The sequence below is a fragment of the Ammodytes marinus genome, assembly GCF_949987685.1.
Source record: "Ammodytes marinus genome assembly, chromosome: 8".
Taxonomy (NCBI): Eukaryota; Metazoa; Chordata; class Actinopteri; order Uranoscopiformes; family Ammodytidae; genus Ammodytes; species Ammodytes marinus.
This window is the reverse complement of record NC_137212.1, coordinates 27,814,097-27,832,241: the sequence shown is the minus strand read 5'-3', so window position 1 is coordinate 27,832,241 and position 18,145 is coordinate 27,814,097. Positions and strand designations below refer to the sequence as shown.

Here is an 18,145-nt window from a genome sequence, read left to right as displayed (position 1 = left end):
GCTTTCTTCACTAATTCTCTCCATCCTTTTCTCTACTGTGTGTCGGTATTCAGTCAACGTTAGTCATTCTAATCCCATCAAACTGAGCCTATATGTTTGTTGGTCATCCCCCCCCCCCCCCCTCCCTCCCTAGCTCGTGTTCACATTTTGTGATTGTTGTATTGTGGGGACAAACGGATGAGATGCTCCAATGATTCAATTTTACAAATTACTGCTGATTTATAGTCGCGCTCTCCGGATAAATGAAAAGCAGGTGTGTGTGTTACGCTGCGTGTCGTACATTGTGGTCCTGTGACACGAAAGGGGCCAGATTTTAGGACTTAAATGTATCTCTCTATCCCTCTCTCTCTCTCTCTCTCTCTCTCTCTCCCTCTCTCTCTGTCTCCCTCTGTCTCTCTCTCTCGCTTTCTCTCTCTCTCTTTCTGTCTATCTCTCTCCCTCTCTCTCTCACTCTTTCTGGCTATCTCTCTCTCTCTCTTTGTCTCTTTCTCTATCTCTCTGTCTCTCTTTCTCTCTCTTACATTGCCATGAAATGTGAGTTGTGCAACCTGCAGTCCTCCGCACTCTGATTAAATGGCTTTGTTCTGCTTCTGGTGACAGAGGATATTAATCAAGCTGGCGGAACGGTTCCTTGGTGTAATGACTAATAACGATTGAATGAAACAGGGATATTGCACGTAGCAGTCCCCCCCTTGTCTCTCCGCGCATTACAATACACAATCATATTTTAGATAATAATGGTGTGCGTCTGACTTTGTGTCGACATGTTTTAGTGGAAAAAAGGCCCTCACTTGTTTTTACACAGAATGTACCTGAAGAAAAATTGTTGTTTCTCTGTCTGGCGTTGCAGAGTTTGCACATCCGGCATGCAAACTCCCATTGTACATATGGTTTGAAAATTATGTGCCATCACATATTTTGGTGTCTGCACACTTTTGGACAAGTGGTGCATGTGTTTTTTATTCCAGAAGCTGTTCAGAAAATACAAGTCACTTTATTTGTGATGAAAACTGACCAAAATGTATGCATAAAAAGGCAAAAGAAGTGCAACAATTTGTTCACATTCGAAAAAAAATTAAAGTTTGGAAAATACAATTCAAACGTCTGACATCATCCCACAGTGTTGATCATCATGTCTACTCCCACTCTGTACAACAGACAATAGGAACTATTTTCAACGATTAATCTAGAAAGCCCTTTAGTCATAACAGGTCGACTAACCATTTTAAAGGGTACCTTTGTCTACAGGCAACAAAATGGAGAGTATACATAAGTTTGCCATGCTGATAAAAGTTACCTATTATAAATTCCATAATTGAAACGGCCGGTTATTGTTTTAATGTGTGGGCAAGTGAGAATTGATTGAACCTATACTTTTAATAATGAGTGAATATTAATATGGGTAACATTGTTCTAACATAACTGCCTTAGATCTCTACTTTTCTTTCTCCCTATTTTGCCTATAGCACAAAATTAGCTAAGACAGACCTGTAAAAAGCTCTTAGTGATAAAACAAATAAGTGATAAACAGGGGTCAGTGTGTCAGCGTTAAAATGAGTGGTGCATCATGGGAACAGGACTAACATGCCCCCAGACAAATACAGTATCTACAAATTCAAACATGATTCAAAAAGCAGAACAGAATTACCCTTGAGAATTGTCGACCAAATACTGCACAGTAACTGTGAAATTGCAATAAAGATGCCACGTCAAGAGAAAGACATGAAGTGGGTTGAGAAATGAAGACTCTTCCCTGAGGATGCTAGGCTGCTGTAAAAACACACTGCTGTGAGGGTTTGCACTGTATAATTAGGAGTTTTTATTTTTTCCAAGGACACTGTCAGATGGGCGGGCGAGAGAGTGTCACTCAGCAATTGGCACGTTAATCAGGGATCAGATGGTACAAGGCTCATAGAAACAAGAGAGTGCTCCTCCTACACAGGGAGGCAAATTATTTTACTTTCGCCATGAAACATGAACGTAATACTGTAGATTATGGAATAAGCTAATTATTGTTGAAATGAATGTTCCGTTTGTTTATCAACCTCCATGTCTTCAGATTCCCTCCCACTGAAACCTTGGGGCATGTGTGTGTGTGTATGTTTGTGTGTGTATGTTTGTGTGTGTGTGTGTGTGTGTGTGCGTGCGTGTGTGTGTGCGTACGTACGTGCGAGCGTGCGTGCGTGTGTGTGTTTGTGTGCAATAAAAGCAATAAAGGGAGGACTTGATTGGCCTTCTCTTGGTAAACTACCCTGAAGATAATTAGGCCCAGGCAATGATACATTTCTGGGGTTACGATGAGACAGACAGTGTGAATATCTCTGCATTCACACACACTGGATCTTTCATCTAATTGAGTGATATTAAAACTGGAGGCGGGAGCAACAACAGCAGCTGCCTGTAAGTAAGTCCCCCCCTCGCCCCCCCCCCCCCCCCAATAACCAGGAGGCAAGGTTTAAAGTTACCAACACAAAATTGGATCTCCAGGTTTGTCAAAAAAAAAAGCTCTTTATCACCAAGGGAATGTGCACCAAGATGTACGATAATCATTTTTAGGAATGAAGCCGGTAAGGATGTACAACTTTGTCAAACTATATGCTGCTAGGTCTAAAACAAATTGCTCCAAAAAAAGACTGTCAGACTATTTTCTTCAACTGTATGCAAATATCAGTCCACTTACCTCAAAATAGTTTGACCTCTTCCATGGGGTAGTGAGTGATGGCATACTGTATATCTAACGTGAGCAGCTTTGATAGCTATGTTTGTGCATGTCTGTTTTATATTTAGACATAAAAAGAACGTCAATCACCCCGCTGTATATTTTAAAACTTTTTTTTTTAAATACATCCCATTGATAAAACTGTAGAAATAATTGGCCAAAGTCGGCCTCCAGATACCTTTGATGTTTATGAAACATCTCATTCTTTCACTAATGATCATGAATGACCTGTAACAGCAAACAAGACTATCAGTGAAGAGAACAACATTTGTATATATTTATTATTAATGCCTTCGCTCTGGTTCGATTCCCCACAAACTTCGATAAATCAATTTACATCAGGCAGACAAGAGTATCCTGTGTATCCCCCAAACAGTGCTAAATCAAAGTTTACTTTGCTTCACTATTGTCATTTTACCAGCATTAAAATGACATAGTCACATATAAATACATGACCTCATGGCCATGCATCTTTCACTTGCTACCAAAACCAATACACATGTCGCTGGTGCGCTAGCAAAGATCTTTAGGATCATTTTTAATAACTGACAAATACAGTTCTGCATGAAATGAATAAACCCCTTAAACTGCATCATATCTACAGTATACTGTTTGTAACTGTCATAAACCAAGAAATACATTTTTATACTGCTGATAAATGTGTATATATGAATACTTTTACTTCAAGCCCCCGTTTTACTGTCCGAAAACTAACCTTTAACTTCTTAATGTGCGATACTAAATCAGTGGAGTTCCCCTTTAAAATATCCTCATGAGACAGACATAAAAGCAAATCAATATGAGGCTTTTCTTTTTCTTTATCTCATCTTTAATAACACATTTAATAAAAAATAAAAATCCTCCATCACTTTTTGATTTCACAGCAAAATGGACCTTAAAGCTTTAATGAAATAACTTTATGTTGGATATAATTTATGCAAATTAGCAACGCCGCCTCTTATTTCCAAGAAGACCATTAAGCTGACAGGAAAATCTACTATTCAGACAAACGTGCGGCTGTGTTCACAGTATCACTTCCATGCTGGTTCCAGCTTCCCACCTGAACTCATCACTTTTATTAGCAGCCCTTCAGCTGGCTGTGGAGGCCGCACTGCAGCTCACCAGCTGCTCTGCAGTGTGTCCAGATGCTTGTGCAGCGTTTGCAGCCAGATATATAGTCCATAGTTATAGATGCATGGATGACAAGCTGAAATGCTACCAATTTAATTATATTCTCATAAATGTGTCTTACGTTATTGATGTATTACGAAACCCCTTAAAATGTAAGGCCCCTTAACTTCATTCCTGATCATTTCTTACAACCAAACACTTTCTTTGCCTTAAAGGGGAATGGTTCAGTATCATACAACCCCACTTCAAAATACTGGTCTATTCCTTTATCTTATTGTTTTTAATAGCATGACTTCATATACAAACTGTGGCACACTATCAGTTGTGGTGTGATGAGATGTCATCATTGTGTTGGACACAGTCAACTCTTATTTACAGGATACAGGACAATTTCTGTCATAGCAATTCAAGAAGTGGTTATTTCTGTGGCCTCCTGTTAAATATTATTATGGATATGTTCTGGGTGATAGGAGGTTGAAGTCATCTGAAACAAAAACAAAATGTCCTCACTGACAGGTCAAAGTGTCAGTCATATCTTTGCTGGCACTGATCGAATCCAGTCAGCTGGAAAAAAAAATCTTACCTTTATTTAAGCTTTTTTGATTGTACTGTAAGTTACATTTTATTATTTTTTAAATTTTTATGTAAAGCACTTTGGATACCTGCTGGTTGCTGTAAAGGGCTGTGGAAATACATGTTGATTGATTGATTGTTGATATATTGACTGCACCGGTGTAGAAATAGCCAATCTAGGAGGTGTCATTTTAAACACCAGATAGTGTCACAACAGAAGTATTTTCCTTCTCTTTGTTGTCTATAGATCATATTCATTTCCGACTGCTATGTGCTCTTTATTTCGTTGTTATTAATTCAAGCCTCAGACTCTCACATGATGTCACAAAGATTTAACCTGCTACATTTGTTTTTTCCCCTCCCAACACGCCAGAAACATAGTCGTGCTGAAAAATTAAAAGCCGGATGTGAAATGGCGTGGAATTAAAAAGCGACTTTGCAAAACAGAAGAAAACACTGCAAAGTAGTTTTTTTTATTTATTTTTTCACAGGGTGAGTGTTTGTGAGCAGTCAGCAGCAGCAGCAGCAGCAGCAGCACACGGAAAAAAACAAAGTATCAGTGGTTTTCAAGCTCCAGTCACTTTCCAGCATGGAGTTGAAAAGTGCTTGGTAAGCTCCATTAGTTCAAGGTCAGTAACCAACAATGGAACCGGACTAAAAAAAAGCGCAAATGTTTTTTAAATGAATTTCACACACAATTCAATGGTGAGGAAACATGAGCTATAATCATTCATTGTAGAGTTTTTAAATTGCTTTATAATAGATGAGAAAAAGAAAGTGGGGGTGTTTGTAAAATGATCACATTATGTTGTGCAAAGTGATAGCATTGTTCAGTTTTAACATGGACGTATGAGGGAACAATCTTTATAGCTCACCCCAACAGCTCTCCAGGCCACTGCTACTGTGATGTATTTCCCTCTTTTTTCTCTCTACAATTGATTAAACATCTCACAGTGGAACCTCTTTGGACTTGACTTTGCCCCGTCAGCACTCTTCGGCAAAGCACAACCTCTGAGCTTTTCAACGCATGCTTTCTGTTTGCCTCAGTCTCCCTCTCACATTTAACGACACAGTCATTAATACAATCAGCAGTAATGCCCAGGTCTGACTCCATTGTTGTGCTTAGACATTTGTTTGTTTGTTCGTGTGTGTGTGTGTGTGTGTGTGTGTGTGTGTGTGTGTGTGTGTGTGTGTGTGTGTGTGTGTGTGTGTGTGTGTGTGTGTGTGTGTGTGTGTAGGTGTGTGTGTGTGTGTGTCATTTCTTATTTAGTTCTTTGAGATAGCCGCGGCCAGTGTCGTCCAACAGCTGTACCGAACTGTACCGCTCAGTGGAAACGAGGAAAGAGACTCCTTGCCTGTGATAGGATATCCCAATGAAAGCCTTCCTGTTTAGATGGAAGAGAAAATGAACACTCAACACACACACACACATCACCGATCAAAGATTTGTTTTCCTCTATCTAAACACTCCTGCGCGTTTACACACAACAGGCTCATGATAAACTCCACCACCCTGCAACTGTCAGCATCAAACAGAAGTCAGCAGACTATATAGTCAAAGTCGTCCCTGTATAACACTCACCCTTAACCCGGCATGTAATGAAGCATACTGTAGATCACTGTAATATCCCTAAATAGCATTAGCGCTATGGTCCTCCACTACCTTGGCATACTTCATCAGGGCTGGCAGGATGCCCGGGATCCCTTTTAAATTAATGAGACAACTAGACATAAAACTGTGTTCACCTGATCACTCTGAGCCTACACTGATACTGGCCTGCACACACACTTCTTCTTCCTGCAGCAGCGCTCGACCCCCGAGGATTGGCTTTGCAGCAATCTGAAAAGAGAATAATCAATAATCAAGTTGAGACTTGCATATGGAGCGAGAGGAGAGTAGTAGATCTTTGGACTTTGTTTTTAACTGCGTATTCAGTCCTTTCACTGAAATTGTGTGATTCATGCTCACACAGGAATGAGGCTGAAGCTACTCGGGCTCATAATAAACTCTGGCAATGACATGGAGTGTGTGATAGCTGGGAGTTAAAGGTCACATATAATGCTCATTTCCAGGTTCAAAATTGCACTTTGGATTCTTACTAGAAACTGTGTTCATGGATTAGTGTCCAAAAAAAAAACCTTTATATTTCTCACAGTGCCATTGCTGAATCTCCTCTTTTCGCCCTCTGTCTGAAAGGCTCTGTTTTTAAAGCCTGTCTCTCTAAACCCCGCCTTCCAAAAAGCTCAGTCTGCTCTGATTGGCCCTAAAGGTGGAGGTGTAGAAAAAGAGAGGGTTGTTTTTTTCTCATACTTTGGGAGTCTCTAGTCAAACTGAGGACCAATATTAATGTTGACAAACCATGAAAAAGTGCATATTGCATAATAGGCCACATTTTAAGTAAAATATAGTTTTAAGTTGGTATAATTAAATACCAACTTTTTTTCCTATCAACAATGGATGAAATGTCATAATTTGATTTAGAAAGGGTTACTTGTAGTGACATATCCAACTCATCAGTACCCTAACCCTTCAGTTCTTCTGCTTCTACTGAGAGTGTCATGGTCTTTACTGATTCTCGTTTTGTTTCTCTGGGCCTGCTACCTAACCATTCTGACCACTGGCGCACACAGTGATGTCTGAAGGATGGCCTTCACAAATCAGCCACTGGCACATCCCTATCCAGAAGCATTCTAATATTTATTTTTTTCACACTACCATAATCTTTCATGTTCTTGTTTCCCATGTTAACACACACACACACACACACACACACACACACACACACACACACACACACACACATTTGCAACTGAATCTCTATCCTGTCGTTGCGTGTAAGCTGGACTCCTGGTATGCATTGAGTAATAGGGATAACTTCACACCCCGAGGGTCAGGATTCTCCTCAGTGTGACACTTTTGCCCCTAATATCCTGATTCATTCAGCCATGCTTTGGTCTGTGGCCCCTCTCTCCACATTGGATTGCATTACACAACATGACACAGCACAGTAGACAATGTTACTTTATTTACCCAGAGATTTGTTTGTCCTGCCCAAGTCTCTCAATAAATAAATAAACTACTGTCTTTCCCTTTACTCCCTCACCTAACCTGAAACAAATATTTGAAAGAAGAGAAGTGAGGAATAATGAAGAGCATGGGGAAGAGGGGGGAGTGGGAAATGAATGCAGGATGTGCCATTTGGCTCATAGAGGAGACATTAATGACTTTATGCCAATAAATGTCCTGTAAAATGAGTTTAGTTTTAATTGTACTGCATTATCTGGGCCGCAGTATACAGTATATGTACGCATGCTCCTGGATATATGTATGCCATTTGTTCTCTACTGCTGTAAAGTATGTATATCGCAACGTAAAGCTGCATCACGCTCACAGCTCATCAGCATCTAACTGCATCACTGGCCGCTTCACACTTGACCAATTCATTCTACAAAGGGAAGTTCATTCCTGCAGTTAAGCATTTCTCACATCCAAAGTTAATACAGTAACTTTCACTTCATGGCTGAATTAAGTGACACACAAACACACACACACACACACACACACACACACACACACACACACACACACACACACACACACACACACACACATGCACGCACAAATGCCCCTATGATGTGATTTTTTACCAAAAATGTGTGCCCCATCATGGCGCCGCTTCAGATGAGATAAAAAGGCCGTGGCCCATGGTCTACTATGGTTGTCAAGGCTCGACAGTGCGAGCATTTCACTGGGCATTGGCGAGTAAAAAGTGTTGTGTGCGAACTGTAAAACCCTTGTCTTTGAGCACCACATAGCACATTGACCACAGCAGTCCATGCTTTTTAAGTGTGTTAATAAACATGCTGGGAGAGAGGTTTTCTAGCTGAATTAAAGGTGTACCATTTAAGACAGTTCTCCTGTGGCAGGTTATTGTAGTGTTCTTAGGAGAGTAAGTATTAAGAGTGCATGTACAGTAATATCTCACAGCATGTCTGGGGGGAGTACAGCGGCGTATGTGCTAAATTACAATGCTGTGCATGGTGGGCAGTGATTTATGGCCCTCCATGGACCATTCAAAGATGGCAGCCCTGACCAAAAAGAATTGAACGATTTCCCTCTCATTACACTGACATTCAAAATGAAAAGCTTCCATCATCTACATGACAAATGGGGAGATTCTGCCATTTTGTGTCAGATTAACCATAATGTCATTTAGTAAGAGTGGCATTAAGGCCAGTAAGACTGACGACTCAGAGCAGAAAGATTAAGTAATGGTCCAGCCTGACTTTGGAGCCCTCCACACACACATTACATGATACAGAATATATACCATAATAAGGGACATTTAATTTCTAATATGACTAAAAAGTGCACTCGTTTGCTTTTAGGGGAGCACAATTACAAGCGGTTAAGCAGATACAATCCTCCTCTCTGTTCATTGAAAGTCCCTGCACACTGCCATATACGCCCTACGCATGTCCCCGAGGGTAAGCAGAGCAGGAATAGCAAAATAATTTTTTTAATGATTTGTGTGCGATAACTCCTTCCTCAGGTCTATGGGATCAATACCTGCCAAGAACAAACCGCTGTTAATTTGGAATTAAATATTGATTTGAGTCATTCAACAATGTCATGGGAATCAACTGTGCTCCAACCTCTTTTTTTTTTTTTTTTTTAAACCGATGACTTACATTAGAGTAACTTTTGAATGCATTACACTGCAAGGTGTATTCAGTACTGTAGCCTGTTGTTCATCTAGTCATGGTCAAAATGAAAATGTTCCATATACTTTGGTATGAGATATTATCTGCAAAACCTTTGACATTGTTATAGTGCTAACTAGTAAATAGATGGTGAACATGGCATGTGTTAGCATTGTCAATAAAGGTGTAGTCAGCGTTTTTTTGGAGAACGCTTATCGTCAAAAATCACTTTTGTGTCAAATTCAGTGAATATATTATAATCTATAATAACCTTTCCGTACTGTGGGTGTGCTCTGAACTGTGTGTGTGCTCCAGTATTAATGCACAGCCCATGTGCGCACCTCTTTTCCCCCTCTTGCAGCTAAACACACCACCATGCATTCTAGTGGGGCATAATGGGTTATCGAGAGGGATTATTTTCGCATGACTCTAAACTTTATTTTAATTTTTTTAAGATATTTTTTTTGCCATTTTTATGTATTATTGATAGTGTAGAGACAGAGTTGAAATGGGGCAGAGAGGGGAGTGACATGCAGAGAACGACCGCGGGCTGGAATCGAACCCGGGTCCGCCCGAACCCGGGTACGCCCTACTGAGCTAAGGGCGCCCCCAAAAGTTTTTCAAGGGGAAGGTCATCAGACAGGACAAAGAAAGCAACTATTTAAACTCTCAAGCACATCCTCATTAACTCAGAGCTGTGTGTATATACGCTCCAGTATTAATTGTAAGATGCCGCTGATGTTAGTAAAATTACATTTGATAATGATCATTATCTGCTTGACTGGAAGTATCTGCTTTAGCTTTCCCATCTGACTGGCATATATCCACCGCTCAGTCATTGATTAAAGGCTCTTATTGTGACTGTGGATTCCAGTGTCTTTTAATTAAGAGTGCCTTACCCTCTGGCACAATGCGCTCATTGTTTATGCAATCGCAATCTCTCTCTCTCTCTCTCTCTCCCTCTCTCTGTGATTTCCCCCACGCCCCACCAGCTGCACATTTTCTGCAAATTTAGCAAAAAAAACGTGTCTCCATTTTTTTTTTTTTTTTTTGCGAGGAAATTCATCAAATCAATTATTGAGTTAATTGCTTTGATTTATTTGGACCTCTGCACACTGAACCACTGAATGCATTATACATTGAAGAAGCAGTCAGCTGAATCCTTTGATGACCGGACCCTGCGCACACGCATATAGCAAGTGAGAGTTTTTCCCAGTGCTATGGATCAACTGTAATAACAAAACACAGGCGCTTGTTAATAATTAACCGGTATAGGGTTTTTATGAAAACAAGGCTAAAATTCTTCAGCTTTGCTAGCGGCCCCTATGAGGCACTGTATTTGGGCACAGCGGGCGCTCTGGGCTAAATGCAAACGTCAGTATGCTAACATTCTGGAAATGTTTGCCGGACTAGAAATGTTGTGTCAGTACTAAACTTCATAGCAAAACACACTAGTACAGTAGTAGGCTACAGATACATCAGGCAATAGGCATCCTGTTGGTGGCGCTATTTATGTTTGTAAGGGGATCACTAAAGCTATAGGCTTCTTCCTCTGGGTCCATGAAACGTTTCACCAGCTTTTTCTAGCCATGCTGCTTCCTGCACGACTTAAAATCACCTATATGTACAACCCTGGCATGTTTAATTGCTTTTTTACCATCAGTCATTTGACTTTAGTAATAAAGTGACACTGTAACAGATTGTACCTGTCTATTTCCTCAATTTAGACTGTGTCAGTCATTTCATTGTATTTAACATGAAGAAAACTCAGCCTGTCTCTCCTCCCTAAGCTGTAAGCTATTCTTATCTTGCTTAATTTTATCTATACAAATTGTGAGTGTTGTTCCCGGCTGAAGTCCCCTGTTTGTGCCACATCAGTCCCGACTATCTGAGGGAGCGCTCAGTGCAGCTAAGTGAGACACTCGTTTTGAACTAATCTGCATCAAAATGGCAACACGTCTCTTTAATTAAGCAGGGCCGTATCCACACCGTGAATCCTCCAGAGGATTGTTCATTCACACTGAGCTTCCTCATTAAACACAGATCAGAACCCTGCATTCTTTGTACACACAGGCTTTCACCTGAATTAATGTATATTATTATTTTTTATTTCTGTTTTCTCTGCTCATTATATGTTGTCCTTGTGCTTACGTTTATTGTGTATGCTCGTCGTCACTGTAAATGAGGGAAACCTCAGTTCAACCGAGTGAAAATAAAGGTTATTGATTGACTGATGATAACGCTGCTGCACTTTACATTTGCTATAAGGAAAGCCAGCCACTACGGCCCTACCACAGTGGAGAACCCTGAAGACTCCTCTTGTCATGCTGTTATAATCAGTACATGAGGGCGTGCTGGTATTGCCTATAGTCGTGCAATTCTGTTTGTGATGATTTCAACAGTAATTTTTCGAACAAGCGTCTCCTGTTTCCCAGAGCAGTTTTGGTGAATGTTTGGAGGAGGTGCATTTGTGATGGTGCCATCCCAAGAAGGAGTGGGTGGGTAACACATGTGTTCAGAGAATGGTATATTATGAGGCTCTCTCCACAGCCTAAACTCTTTTCTTTTTCTACTTCACAGATATACAAGTTCACAAAAGCTTGACTGGGCGTTGTACATCGCTGGAGGTTTTTTGTAAAGGCCAGGGTCAAGTTCTACGAGGTGTCCAAGGCTACTATAATGGTACAATGAGCTGTTTTGTTCTCATGTATCCCCCCCTCCCCCCCCCCCACTCACACACACGCAGTAAGAGCTGTGTTCACACATGCTGTTCACATTTTCGTGATATTTGTTGAGACAGTTATTTATTTATGCTAATCTTAAAACAAAGTGTCTGTTCAATTGTACACAGCATTTTGTTGGCAATATCCCCCAGTCATTTCATCACTGCGACCTCACGTCATTATCTCATTAACTGGGCCAGTGTTATAAACCTGACTGAGCCAAAAAGCCTATAAGACATTGCATGAGGAAGTTGAACGTGTGGGGATTTGTAACGATCCGTCTGCTGTTACTAAGTGTATTTAGTCCTTGGTTGTTGATGCCACTGTGCACTGTGACTGATTACTTTTGGTACAATGTCCAATGGAGTCACTGTACATCAAGCCACCACATTGATCTGAAACTTCAACAGAATCTGTAGGTTTTTGCTCCTGGCCCAGTGTAAATCAGAGGCCTTTGACAAGTACTGCTTTTATGAGTGACAAAGGGTAACATATTCATTTATGAAAAGACATTGAATAAGGTGATCATCAGTCAGACTGATTCACAACATAAACGTTGTCATATTTTTGGGAAGAAATTATTCAAGATGCACTCATTTTTAAACATGTTTGGATTGAAATATAACAGCAGCCAGACAGTATTATCATGGTCTGCTGCCTACAAACTCAAACATGTTGGAATGGTATAAGGAGTTGGACCTTATATCTGTCTTTTTCATCTCGGCTACAGTACATTCATGGCTTCCTCGAAGGTTTCTCAACACCTACGGATCACTTCAGGCCGACGGAGGATCTACAGTAAATGTTGCTCAGTCTCTAGGCAACAGGAGAATGCCGTTCTCACTCAGGATAGACATTGTGTGGTTTTGAAAGAGCTTTCTAGTCAAATCATTCATTTCTAAAACCCTCTACATTTGTCAAGGTTAACTGATCCACCAGAGAAATAGAGAGAGTTGTGTCTGTTTGGAATATATAACATCTTTCCATTTACACCTCAATTCATATCCATATTTGTATATTTGTTTATATAATAGCCTACAGTTTGAGAGTAAGCAAAACAAACGAAGAACCTTAAAGGTGCTGTAAGCGGAATGGTTCTTTTAGCTAACTTCCTGTCAGTGAGCATGTCCCCTCGCTCGTCCCTACGTCACCACATTAATGCACTGCGGTCTTCATGCAGCGAGTTATCTAGCATCATCTCAGTGTGATAAAAACATGATAAAAACCATCAAAACAGATATTGGGAAGGATTTTTACCTGCTCCGCCATTGTAGGCGCATAAACATTCACCCATCTGTCGCTCTGGCGTGCACCGGCAGTGAGACCATAAGTGAGACAGGTGTCGGTTTGTAGCGTTCTCTCTTGTGATTGGATAATAATTTCGGGATCCCCCGAAAAGTTTATTAGCCGATTACATGCAAAGCAGCTGACTGAGAGATCGGCTTTATGAAACGCGCACATTATGTAAGTGATCACTGTATGAATAAAGAGCGATTTATATTAACATAAATAAACCGCTTACTTCACCTTTAATGGAAGACATGAAAACATACAGTGTGCTCATTTATAATTCCGTTCCCTGCACTCAAACATACAGTATGTATGTGCAAACAGAGGCAGGCTGTATAGGTCAGACATTGCACTGGGAGAATTGAAGCGAGTGTGTACTGATTGTGATATCATGCCCTCTTCTGGCAGGTCGCATGCTGGGAGAGAGGATGAGCTGCAGCTGTGTCTATGCTACTATCAAAGCCTTCTCCGACACGGTGCACATTGTGCTATTTAGTAGCCTACTATTATGAGTTTCTTCACTTTGTGAGGGAGTTTTTTATTTAGGCTGAGTGTCATTTAAGTACAGATAGAAGAATGATTTACTTGACATTTAATGCTACTTTATAGTTCATTTCAGCGGAAAATATTTTTATTTTTAGTCTACGACATTCATTCTACAACTGCAGTTACTAGTTACCTTTTTCGATTAAGGTTTTTAGGGGGGGGGGGGGTGTATGGGGGCCTCTAACCACTGCACCACGAGTACCACAGTGGTTGGTCATTTCACAATGCTTTATCTAATTGACTTAAAACACAAAAATGGAAAGATGGCTTAGAAGAAATTTGATATAAACAGTATGCAGGGGTGGGACACTGAAAAGTGATGAACATGCCCGTACACACCTTTGTCTGGGGCTCATAAAATGACTGATGCTTATCATTGTTTAGATTTCTTAGTTTGAACAGTCTGACATTATTGATAAAGTAACACGCGTGCAACTGAATGAACTCATATGTTTAACCTGAGGATTAAAAAAAATCTATAGTTAAGATAGCCTATCCCTGTCAGCTTTGCCTTGCTTCATGCTGAGTAAATGAATAAACATACACTCATGACATCCACCATACTCATATACAATGGGCTGTCCTGTCAGCTTCTGTTTCAGGGCAGCACATCAGTTTACCCTTGGCAGGAGGAGGGGGGGGGGGGGGGGCGGGGTTCTGCTGATGTAACTTTTATGTTCCACTGAAGGACACCAGCATGAAATCATCATGAACACAAATGGACATTGGACAGTATCTATCATTTTTGAATTGTCATTAATAAAGCCACGTGCTGTGGACATACCACACAGATTCCAATTCCACAAAAAAAAAAAAAAAAAAAATGGATATCAACTCCTTTAGTGATAACATTTAATTCAGCAACTCTCAAAACGCAAATTCAACAACTGAAAAAAATAAAGGGGTATTCTGCGACATTATGTGCAAGGGAAATAAATCAAATCAGGAAGAAACCAGAAGGATAACTTTATACATCTTGTTTTTCCCATCTCTTGACACTATTGTAAGATTTGATATGGATCACTGTATACTTGGGATTCTGGGATGTTTGACCCTCGGAGAAACACAGGATGAAACAAAACCTGATTTTCCAAGAAGGAACAGAAGTATGGGATTATTTGATTTTCAGTCCTGAAAAACAACCCAATCTGATTTTAGTTTTGTCCTTATTTTTGGCTCGGAGCGGGGGGGGGGGGGGGGGGGCAGTAGCTGTTTTTTTTAAGGCCAGAGTCGACCCGTTGACTCCAATCCACCTTCCCTCTGGTCGTTTATCATGGGGAAAATTGAATTGTTCTGAATGCCAAGATGCCACAGTGTACAATCAGCCATTACTTTGAAGCTCAACAGCTGGATGCTCCTGAAGCAAATTGCTGTAGACTAGCCTATAGGATGGACTTTGATTTATCTCCTCTGGGGAACCATGCTGGCTAAGTGGCCAATGGTCTCCGGAGGTATACTATAGCCTGCTAATACTCACAGCTTTGAGCTATGAGTTCAAGTTTTAGTCCTCATACAAAGTTTTACTGGGACTTTGAAGCATTTTTTTTTGTACGGACTGCGTGCAGGGTCGTTATCTCAAATTGGCACTGTCCCTTTCAGGTCATGCAACACACTTTAAAGTCCCTATGTGGAGGGTACTTCCAAAGTTGGTCACGCTATGGTGGTAGCATCTAAAAAGGTAGGCTACAGCATGGTTGTAATTATACTTCATCTAATATAAAATAAGGCTAATTAGATAATGATTGTATAAAGATATAACAGTATATCATCAGATGTATGGCAATAACTATTTTACTTTAATGGGGCATATATTGTAATGAAATGAGTACATAATACCATGTCAAAGAAAGCAGGGACATGAAAGGCATACAGAGCCTCTGTGATTTAAAGGTGTATTTTTGTAGTGTTTTGGCCCCTAGGGAGCAGACAAACATGAAAACATTAACAGAGACACAGTGTTAGGAATCGGATTCTCTCACATCCAGCAGACAGCTCTTCTATTAGATATGTTCGTCTTAGGTCTTTAGAAAAACAGTGTCTTTAGAAAGCTAAAAGGCTATGCTTACATCTAACCTAGATGTTTGACTCCCTTCATCAGCTATTCAACCGCTCACTTTATCTCTTTTGTTTAAGGCTTTTGTAAAGCTACAGAGGCTTATTAAGGGTTTTATTGATCAATAGGGCTGAGGAGGCCCACAGCATCAGCAAAATACTGTTGCACTTTTAACTCTCAGTAAGACAAAGTTATGATAGTGGTGATCTGGAAAAATATTATGGCACACAAGCAGGTTATTGTCCTATCTCACCAGAACCTACAGCCAGTAGGCCTATAGGCTATTTAGAGTTTGGTCCTATAGTTTTTAAAATGTTTTCATTGCAGTGTCATTTTAGTAGGCCTACTGTTTAAGTAGCTAGTTGTGATTTTCTTTCTGCAATATGATCTATCCATCTATATACTGTACTATATCCTACATTAGTATAATCAACAATTTTATTATTGTATTTGGCAGTGATGTCTAAGAGTCAAATTCTAAATAACATTAGGCTATATTCTGTTTCACAGACAGAAAAAGAGAACAAGTGTTTCAAGTCATTTTTCTCTTTCACCGAACAGTTGTTCTTGTATAAAAGTTCACCCACCAATAAACTGTCGATATTCCGTAGCTTCCTGTGAGCCACAGTACACTCCAATAATACCGCGTGGCACTTGGAGACAAAAAAAAAACAGGTTGGTTCTAGGAGGGGCCTGCGGGTCAGATTTCCAAAGGAGTGCGACCCCTGGCCCGCTGACGAACGTCCTATTGTGCGCAGCCTGCGCGCGTCTGCTAACCTACACACGAGAGAGAAGCACGCGACCCCTGGCTCAGGCCTATCCGCATGATATACAAATCATCTGCTGAGCTGTGGGGAAGTCCTAGTTATGCCTCCCTACTATCTCAGCATCCTTCCCAGCTATAGGGGAAAAAAGGAGAAGCTAAACAAGCAAAAGTTTTCCTCTGACTCGCTCAAAGAGGAGTCGACATGGATGTAATGGAGCTGTTTGTGTGAATAAAACGAGAGGGGGCTGACGAAAACTTTGTCCACGCGGTAAAAGAATGATAACTTAACGAGCGCTTTGTGTTGTTTTGTATGAGAGAGGACGCGAAGACGAGCTCAGCTGTGGGAAAGTTTGAAGCAGCCTGGGACTGGCTATGGCGCGGGAGACCGCCGAAGAGCCCGGCTCGGCCGAAACGGCAAAAGTCAAAAGGCAAAGAAAGGAGAAAACCAAAGAGAACAAAACCAGGACTGTCCACGCGAACATACTGTACGAGAAAGCCAAAGGGGAGGAAAACCCCAACCGACTCTATGCGGACAACAAGATTAAGACGACCAAATACACTCTGCTGTCTTTCCTGCCAAAGAACCTTTTTGAACAGTTTCATCGCTTCGCCAATGTTTACTTTGTCTTCATCGCCCTGCTGAATTTCGTTCCAGTAGTCAAGGCGTTCCAGCCCGAACTTGCCCTGGCCCCTGTGGTCTTTATTTTGTCTGTCACTGCCATCAAAGACCTATGGGAGGACTACAGGAGGCACCGGTCCGATAAGGAGATCAATCACATGGACTGTCTGGTCTACGGCAGGTAAGATGGGGCCTCGGCATGCAGCAGCAGAGCAGCCAGCGGTGTCCAGCTGTTGCTCAAACTTTGTGTGTGTGTGTTGGGTTATTTTTTTCTACTCACTCAGTGTACAAGCTGTCCTTCCTAGATGCATCACACACACACACACACACACACACACACACACACACACACACACACACACACACACACACACACACACACACACACATGTGTTCACGTCAGCTGATGGAGTTGTGTGGCAGTCACAAACCATGGAGACACATTTTTCTCAACTTTCTTTCTTTGCAGACCATGCAACCTGGCACATAGCCTAGTAAAGGTGGAGGAAGTGATTCTGGAGAATGCTGGTTGTCCAAATCACTTATTCTCAAAATCAGTGAATATCTCCTCACGATCCACCTACCTGTCTGAATTGTGTGCCCGCTGGGGGGAAAAAAGCTGGTGTTAATACGCAGCTTTGTAAACGGACATGATGTTTATATACCTGTTTACATAGCCTACCAGTTTACAGAGCCTAGGCTGTGTAATATATCATCAAATTTTATCCACACACACACACACACACACACACACACACACACACACACACACACACACACACACACACACACACACACACACACACACAGTTCAGACAGGTAGCGGATCATGAGGAAATATTCACTGATTTTGACAAAGTGACTTTTGACAACAAGTGTTCACCAGAATCACTGACTCCTCCTATAATTATGTGTGTGTCCAGGATGGGGGGGGGAGGAGGGGGGAATAAACATTTTTTGACCATAGCGTTAAACCTGGCTCACACATATGAAGCATAGATCACCAGTGGATTCCATAAAG

General features: G+C 41.0%; 1 protein-coding gene across 1 annotated transcript in view; it reads left to right on the top strand.

The window, feature by feature from the left end:
- The first annotated feature begins 16,836 nt into the window (after positions 1-16,836).
- Positions 16,837-18,145, top strand: part of atp10a (ATPase phospholipid transporting 10A) — a 55,476-nt gene continuing 54,167 nt past the window's right edge. The window contains exon 1 of the mRNA XM_080033352.1: positions 16,837-17,305. Coding sequence (XP_079889478.1) covers positions 16,878-17,305 — 428 coding nt within the window. The 5' untranslated portion in view covers positions 16,837-16,877. The remainder of the gene's footprint in view (positions 17,306-18,145) is intronic.